Source organism: Branchiostoma floridae, chromosome 10 (genome assembly GCF_000003815.2).
Source record: "Branchiostoma floridae strain S238N-H82 chromosome 10, Bfl_VNyyK, whole genome shotgun sequence".
In the NCBI taxonomy this organism is placed as follows: Eukaryota; Metazoa; Chordata; class Leptocardii; order Amphioxiformes; family Branchiostomatidae; genus Branchiostoma; species Branchiostoma floridae.
Genome location: NC_049988.1, coordinates 12,603,801 through 12,612,291, shown reverse-complemented (window position 1 = coordinate 12,612,291; position 8,491 = coordinate 12,603,801). Strand labels below are relative to the sequence as shown.

The 8,491-nt window shown below is 43.4% G+C and overlaps 2 protein-coding genes across 2 annotated transcripts in view; one reads left to right on the top strand and one right to left on the bottom strand.

Annotated features, from left to right (window-relative positions):
* Nucleotides 1-208: 208 nt before the first annotated feature.
* Nucleotides 209-3,501, bottom strand: LOC118423796 (leucine-rich repeat and immunoglobulin-like domain-containing nogo receptor-interacting protein 2). The gene is made up of 2 exons (XM_035832031.1): nucleotides 3,194-3,501; nucleotides 209-2,744 (listed from the first exon to the last, which is right to left on the bottom strand). The coding sequence occupies exon 2, from the start codon at nucleotides 2,715-2,717 to the stop codon at nucleotides 630-632; it is 2,088 nt and encodes a 695-aa protein (XP_035687924.1). The 5' UTR covers nucleotides 2,718-2,744; nucleotides 3,194-3,501; the 3' UTR covers nucleotides 209-629.
* Nucleotides 3,502-4,039: 538 nt separating this feature from the next.
* The window catches only part of LOC118424439 (3-ketoacyl-CoA thiolase B, peroxisomal-like), an 11,226-nt gene continuing 6,774 nt past the window's right edge, over nucleotides 4,040-8,491 (top strand). Inside the window, 4 exon segments of the mRNA XM_035833004.1 lie at nucleotides 4,040-4,365; nucleotides 6,296-6,389; nucleotides 7,296-7,353; nucleotides 7,720-7,799. Of these exon segments, the coding sequence (XP_035688897.1) occupies nucleotides 4,186-4,365; nucleotides 6,296-6,389; nucleotides 7,296-7,353; nucleotides 7,720-7,799 (412 nt within the window). The 5' untranslated portion in view covers nucleotides 4,040-4,185.

Here is an 8,491-nt window from a genome sequence, read left to right as displayed (position 1 = left end):
CCAGCTGGTTTCACTTCTATAACTACAATCATGGCTACATCGCTAATGTCACTTCTACAAGTACAATCATTAGGCACACTTTCCCATTTCGGTACTTTATTGTCATGTTGACCATCTCCGAAGAAGAAAAAAACCCTTATTTTTTTCTGAAATCAGGCAAAAATTAATGAGCGCGCGGATGTCATCCATAAAATTTACTTGCTGTGGCCTTAGTTTGACTTTAGAAACTTGGTAGAAATGACTATCAACTCTACTCTGCTTCGTTTTTGTTATTTTCTTAGAGCGTTAAGCTCCAAAACGTGTGAACGCCTGCCATATAATCATTGGTCAAGATACGGTCAACTGATTTTTTGTAGTTCCTTTTTTCGTACCGGTACACACCCCTAGTGCGACCACAATGCACCATCACAAACATACAAAACCTCTAGATCTGCTTCCCGGAGTTAATTAAAGATCTGCAATGTGAAACACTAATAGTTTTGACGTCACTGACGAAATGGATGCCTGTCTGAACCGTCTGACCGTGTCCAAAATCATGTCCAGCTGCTTAGTATCTGCTGTTTGGCGCATCTTACTACCTGGATGTCTAACCTTAATCGATGCACTGACAGTCCTACTTGGCGTTGAAGTTAACCAGTAACCCCGAGAACAACGATTTCTTGACTACTTCCGATGTAGTTTATCGCTGTACATATGTACATGCCGGCATCAATGGTCTTTGCTTCGTGAATCTCCAGTCCACCGTCAGACAAAACGGAGAAACGAGGATCGTCCGAATCCTCTGAGAAAGCGTCGCCTAGCGGAGTGGTCCAGATGACAGCTGCTTCGGGACAACCTGTGACGTTACACACAAGCCGTGCGTCATGGCCAGCCACAACAACAGTGTCGCTCCCTGTGGTGTTGATAGTTGGTGCCTGATAGTGAACACAGTCACATGTCAGGTTCTTAAGTGGAATGTCAGACAAGTAGGTTCCATTAAGCGTCTCAGGTCCGTCACAGACTACATCAAACTTTTCCGACATGTTGTTGGTTTTCATCCACTGTGCAAACTCGTACATCTGACAGTCACAGTACCACGGGTTGCCCTCCAGGTTGACTTTCTCAACACTGATGTTTGCGAAAAGCTTCCCTGGTATGAATCGGAGCCTGTTCTTGGCCATATTGATAGACTGAAGTTTTCCCATCCATTCAAACGCATCCTTGTCAACTGCGCGAAGCTTCATGTCGTTGAGATCGACGTTGTCTGTCTGTATAAAGGCTGGAAATGCGTGTTTTGGAAGATAGACTACAGGGTTACTGGTTAAGGTCAAATAGTCTAGGAACGTGATGGACTCCAGCGCTACCGACAATGTAGAAATGTTCGTGATTCTGTTGCCTGTAAGATCCAGTTGAACTATGTTCCGTAAGTTGTAAAAGACATCCTTTCTGAAGTTTGCCATCTTGTTGCCGGACAAACTAAGATATGTTAGATTTGCTGCACATGTCAGAAGATCGACAGGGAACGATGTGATGTTGTTGTGGTTCAACGACACAGACTGTAAAGTTGGAGCGCCACACAAGGCCCAGGGGTTTATTGTGTCTTCTCGCACTGCCGTCACGTTGTCCAGATCAACTTCAAATATACTTTTGAGACTTGCAAACTGTGACGATGCCATGATTTTAATGGGGTTGCCCGAAAGCATCAATATTGCAAGGTTTGGCGCGGCGGTCATGTTCAAGGGTGGACTCTGTAGTCTGTTGTTCGCTAGGTCAAGTTTAAGAACACCTACGAGTTCGTTCAGAGGCATCTCTTCGAGGTCGTTGTTACCGAGGTAGAAATTGTTCAGGTTCCCCATCCCCTTGAAAGCACCGCTTTCTATTTTCCTGATCCTGTTGTTGTCCAGCCAACAGTCACGGAGAGAAGTCAGACTGGTCAGAGTGCTGTTGGTTATCTCGAGAACACGATTTCCGGAAACCCACAAAGAATTTAAATTTGAGAGACCCTTCAAAGATCCTTCTAGAGTCGTAAGTTGGTTGCCGCTCAGATCAAGGTTGTACAAAGAGGTACAGTCCGATAAAGCACCTTGTTCTATTTTTGTTATGGCGTTCCTGGGCATTGAGAGAGTCCAGAGCTTGGAAGCACCCTTTAAAGCATCAGCAGGGAGACGAGAGATGAGATTGTCGTTAATCTGGATCTCCACAAGTTGCGGCAGTCCTGCGAAGGCATCATCGCCGAGCATACTGATGCGGTTTCCGTTCAGAATCAGACTTGTTAGGCTGGAGTGATTGGTGAACACACCAGACGGGATAGCCTCGATACGGTTGTCAGACCCGTCAAAATCTGTCAGCTTGTTGTCCTTGAAGAGACCTGGGGGGAGCTTAGCGACACGGTTTCCGCCGATGGCCAAGGATTGCAGGTGGAATAACCCGTCGAAAGTCCCCGGCTCAATAGTGGATATGTTGTTCCAGTCGAGGTACAAAGTCGCCAATAGAGGCATGCCGCTGAAGTCACCCCTGCGCAGGGCGGTGATGTTACAGTGGCGGATGGCGAGGAGTGTGGTGTTGGGAGGGAAGCCCGAGGGCACAGCCGTGATCCCCAGGTAGTAACAGTGGACCGAGGGCACGTCGCTGTAGCACTGGCACCCGTGTGGACAGGCCAGGCTTACCATGGGGGCAAAGGTTAGCAGGAGCAAGTGTGGCAGGACGGTCGCCATTGTCGTCAACATTGTCGTCAACATTGTTGCCAACAAGGACAAGAATCCTCCCTGAGTGAAGGAAACAAAGCTTTTTTTTAATGAGTTGTAATTGTATCTTATATGAATAGATTAATTAGAGAAAAACGTATTTGTAGATCTGAACAACATCATGATAAATGTCATGTGACTGAAAAGACATACGGCACTATTGACGAGTAAACACATAAGATACATGTATTAAGGACATGGTGGGATGCAAAATGTTCATTTACATCTATCGTTAGTTCACCTTTATTCGAGAGGTAACCAATATCCGTTGTTTTAGAAACAGGGTATTTAGGGATGTCAATTTGACGGGCGGTGTTCTTAAACTGCAATATTTTGAAAATGTCGGTCCACTGAAATATTGCGAAAATATTGCAATTTGAAACCATGGTTTTAAAACAATGGATATAGTTTACCCCGCGGATAAAGGTGAACTAGCGTTAACAAAGCAAAGCTAAAACAGCAATACATACAGAAAGACTTCGTATATAAGCTGGAGCGGCACAGGATTGTAACCAAACAGAACTGTGCTGTGGTATTTGCTCAGCAATGTGGCCTTTGAGACTACGTATACAGAATAAACAGAAGCCGTATCTGCGTAGACGAACTACTGCGCGTGTGTATTTAGCTAGATCAAGTCAACTTCTGTGATGTATCTGTGCCTCATCCCTGTTCAAAATATAAGTTCCGTATATAGGATTGTCTTAGCTCCCGTAGATACTAGTATCAGGCAAAACCAGCAATTGCGTACTTCTATTGCCCTTTAGATTGAGATTTTAATTTTGGCCAATTTCTAGCTTGTGTTTACACGATCTCTCGCTGGCTGGGGTTATACCCCCTCACATGGAGCGAAAATCGATCGGACGACGAGTCTGCGACTGAGCTCCAAATTACGAGGAGGCATGACCCTGATGCCGACGAAGAAATGGCAGATCCCCCCTTCCCGTCAGGGTCATGCCTTATAGTAATTTAGAGCTCGCAGACTCGTCGTCCGATCGAATCGCGCCTAATGTGAAGGGGGTTTAATGACACTGGGAGAGGTTGCCGCAACTGTAGACCCGGCCGGGCGCTAGGAGCGCGATTTTACTAGGAGCGCGATTTTAGTTTGTTAAGGCTTTCCCAACCAATATCTGGATGAAACCTCAACATAGGCTGTAATTCTATAACAGCATATGATGTTACCGATGATAAGAAAATTTAAACTGTTATAGCTACACATCAATGAATGTGACAGTTTGTCTTAGAAAACGGCTCTTGTGTAAAATTTGTGACTTGCAAAGTGGGTTTTGCCGCTGATTGGCTGAAAGTTAACTGCCCTGACGATCATCGACCTTTGCACTTTGGCCGGGTCGGCAAGACGGCAGCACAAATTCGTGTTCGGGCGCTTGTCAACTTTGGGACGCTTCCTAACAGCAAACGACTCTTTTCCTCAGTCTTCCAACAGATTGGGTGTACGACGGAAGGCATGGAGCGCATGCAGACGATATTCGGGCACATTTCAGTGCCAAACAGGGCCCAAAACCAATCGTTTTCCAGCCTGGCCCAGAATGAGGTGAAAGGTCGATTTGCAGAGAGTGAAGACGACGTTGTGATCGTCTCTGCACTGAGAACTCCGATCGGCAAAGCGGCCAGAGGATCTTTTAAGGTAAGACGACGTAGATTTACTTACTTTTCCCCTTAAAACACCGTAATTTTAAAATGTTAAATGTACAGGTACATAATGCCAATCTAAAAGAACGCCCAGCCTGAAAATGCCCCTCCCCATCCTGTAAGTTACTACCACGATCATGACGATGATAATTTTTGAATAATTATATCAACGTCTGAAGCGTCATAGCTCAATTATAAGTACATGTAACAACGTTACAGTACCCAGGATCTTTTAAACGTTGAGATCCATTGATTAGCCCTTGTGCAAGTGTTTAACAGGGAACGTTTGATTTGCACAAACGTTTAGACTTTAGTGGGTCACCCTTTGAAGGTCCTTGCCCTCTCGGTCATTATACTTTCATTCTTCATATGGCAATTGTCAAATGTTATAGAACAAATTAAGCTGTTATCTTGAGTTTGTTGAATGCCCTTGTTTCTGTTGTATGTGTGATGTTGCCTTTGTACATCTCTCTAAATATGGCATCAGAAAAAAATTTGGATAAAGGTCAATGACCTACAGGTCATGTTCGTTTGGTAATGAGTGGTATGGCATGTTGTTTGTAGTGGATGCAGGTTGTTGAACATTTTCCATGGTGTAGGCACACGTTATGATGCACACAATGCAAGTTAAAACAACTTTAAAACAATCAGGTTTCTCCTGATAGTGGTACCCACGACTCTTTAGACCCTGTTCACCCTCAAAAATAACAAGCGGATTAAACATGATCCGGATCAAACTTTTACACTCCGATTAAAATAATATGAATTCGCAGTCATTTTCAGACAATCTGATAAATCTCAGACAATCCAGCTGATTGTTATTCCCTACCTGGACTTTACCTTTCTTCAGCATTGTTCGTAGGTTTTCTCAAACCCATTCTTAATCATGATCCAGAGGGAGAACTTTTTTAAAAACTTTTTTTGAGCTTGCTCCTCTCTCCTGCAGAGCACAATCAAAGATTTGTTTGCTTCTGATTCTACTTGCCTTGATCCTAGGCTTATAGCGTTTTTTTCTTTCCAGACAATATTGATAGGCACGAAAATATGTAACAATGATTGAGCAAACCTGTAAGTTTGGCATGTGCTTCGGCTCCCACACTTTGACCCCGTGTACCAGTCCTGGATATACAACCTCCAACTGGGAGCAAATTGGAAATTTACATAGAATCTATACAAGTTGTGTTCGCATTCACGATTTGAGCCAAGCGGATTGTTCGCAAGTGTCTCAAACTACCTCGCGGGGATTGATTGCAAACGAGCCGGATTGTTGAAAATCCAAGCCTATTGGAGTGTGGAGAAAATGATCCGGATCCTTGCAGTTTAATCCGCTTACTTTTTTTTTAAGGGGTCAAAGACTTGTTGCATGGTTTTGCATTGATTGCAAACGAGCCGGATCGGTGAAAATCCAAGCCTATTTGCATTTTCACATTTTCAAGCCTATTCACATTTAAGAAAACGATCCGGATCCTTGCAGTTTAATCCGCTGCAGAGAGTCAAAGTTGCTTTCCATGACGCTCTCAAAATCATGACGTCACAGCCTAGATCCACTAGCAACAGCTGCCTCTTCGCACTGATGCGCGTAGACATGTTCGACGCCAGGAGGCGTAAGCCGACGCACTCATTTGCGGCTCGCCTCCTGGCGTCTGAGAACGACATTATCAGAGTCCTATCTTATTTTCGATGTTATTGCTACAAGTACAAAAAATGTATGTTCTGGAAGAGCTACGGCCAAGTACACAGACCATGTGCACGAGTGTAAATCCTTCCTGCCTTTTGATTTAATGTATTGGATTGTTGTTCTTTTTAAATGTATTGTCTAATTGTCTGTTTTTATGGGCCTTGGTGCCTGAAAATAAACTATTGATTGATTGATTGATTTTTTGAATGTGAACGGTTCAAGACTTCATGGTGCATGGTTTTCTTAGGACACAACCCCAGATGACCTTCTAGTGTCAGTGCTGAAGGCTACGCTGGAGAGGACCAATGTGAACCCTTCTGAAATTGGGGACATCTGTGTGGGTATGTGGTCATGTCTTTGTATTTACATCTAGGTGACTTGGTAATTATATATAAGGTGGTTACGGGGATTTTCAGCATTTTTTTATTACTATTTGTGTTTGTTTGCTGGCTTGATTGTGACAAGGATGACAGAAAAATTATGGATAACACATTCCCAACTACAAAAACAATTCTAGTCATGCACCAAATGTAGACTGCACAGACCTGTATGTACACTACATACACCTAATGGCACTTTACAACAGCCCTCTGCTGAGGCCTAGCTCTGATATGCAAAATCTTTTAAGTTGCTTTTGAAATGTAACAAGAGTTCGTAGACCTCAGACCTACATGAAATGTGTTTAATCTAATTTATCGAGATTGCAGACAATGCAATACATGGCAAGCCCAGGCAACTTACTAGTAGCTGATATTGGGTGCCAACACACACATACATTTACACTTCTCATAGAATACACAAAGTCATAATTGATACATAGGTTCGGAACTTGTTGTGCTGGTGCCCCCTGTAGTGACTGTAAACCGTTGAGTGTAGTGTTCATACACTTTGCTCCGTCCATATACCCTGTGAATGCACACATATACACACTCAACCCATGATTTCTGTCCGGATTTCTGCCCGGATTTCTGCCCGGATTTCTGTCCGGGTCCTGTCCAGGGTTCTGTCTGGGTTTTGGTTGAATTAGGGGCTGTATGGAGATTTATATGTAGTCTACATATGCAATGTAATATTAGGTATATGTGATCTACATAGTCTACATTATGCACACACACAACACACACAACACACACTCACTCAAACTCGCAGACGCAAACACACACACACACACACACACACACACACACACACACCACACACACACTGATAGAAGTGTTGACTTTATGATCAAACTATATTTCACACAGGTAATGTTCTCCAGCCAGGTGCAGGGCCAGCGGTCTTCAGAATTGCCCAGTTTGCAGCGTAAGTGTGTTGTACTTTGATCATACGACCTTAGACATGTTCTATACAATTCAAGCATTTGCACTTGTAGATGTAGAAAACAGTATATAAGCACAATACTTTTATTCTGGAAAATTTTGCTTGCACCCAACTCTTTGAGCATATGCATGACTGTGTGCTAAAGTAATCTTTTCAATCATCTGTATTACCACATTTTTATCATCCCATTGTCTATTGAAATATTTTCCTATTCAAGTTCACATGTTTGTTGAAATAGGCTATAATTTCTGTCACAATAAAACATCATGATAACAAGCTTAAGTATAAACAGATACCAAGTGTTATAGTACAAGGTTGAAAGATGTTTTGTGTTTTCATACTTTCTAGAGGCATCCCAGAGACTGTCCCTCTGAGCGCCTGTAACAGACAGTGTTCCTCAGGACTGCAGGCTGTTATGCATGTGGCCAGTAAGATACACATTCTGGTTTGAAAATGAGAGATAGTAACAGTCTACTTGTAAATAGCCTGCATGGGTACCATCCGGAAAGTAGTTCGCTCCGACGTTCATTATATACTATATACAGTCGCTTCTAGCTCTGACATTCACTATACACTATATACAGTCGCTTCTCTGTGTTTCCGTCTGGGAACGCGGGCCATATTAACGTCTGGAATCGTCCAAATTTTGGAAGCAGGCGCTGATTGGTCCCCACATATGAGCGAATTATGGAATGGGTTCAAGTGATCGTTCGAACCGGTGTTCCAACACCGGAAAAGCCCCACGTCCCCTAGCGCATGTGGGCGCCGGCCTGTTGTCATCGAACGAGTGCTCTAGAACCCATTCCTTGATTCGCTCATCAACTGGCGTCACCACCAAACGGTTTGAATGCGCAAGTCTCCAGACGGATAGCAGAAGCGAACATAGGAGCGAACTACTATCCGGATGGTACTATCAGGCTAACTTGTAAAGGGATTACAGTAAAATCTGTACAACTAGCCACTTTAGATAGTCCCTTAGATAATTTTCCTCTTGACTCAAGCGTTATGAATAGTGATCACCTGTCTATTTATACCAGATTTTATCTGTCTTTAGCCATTTTAATTGAATTTTTCTTGGAATCTGTTGAACGTTTTTAAAGTGCATCCTAGGTAGCAACAT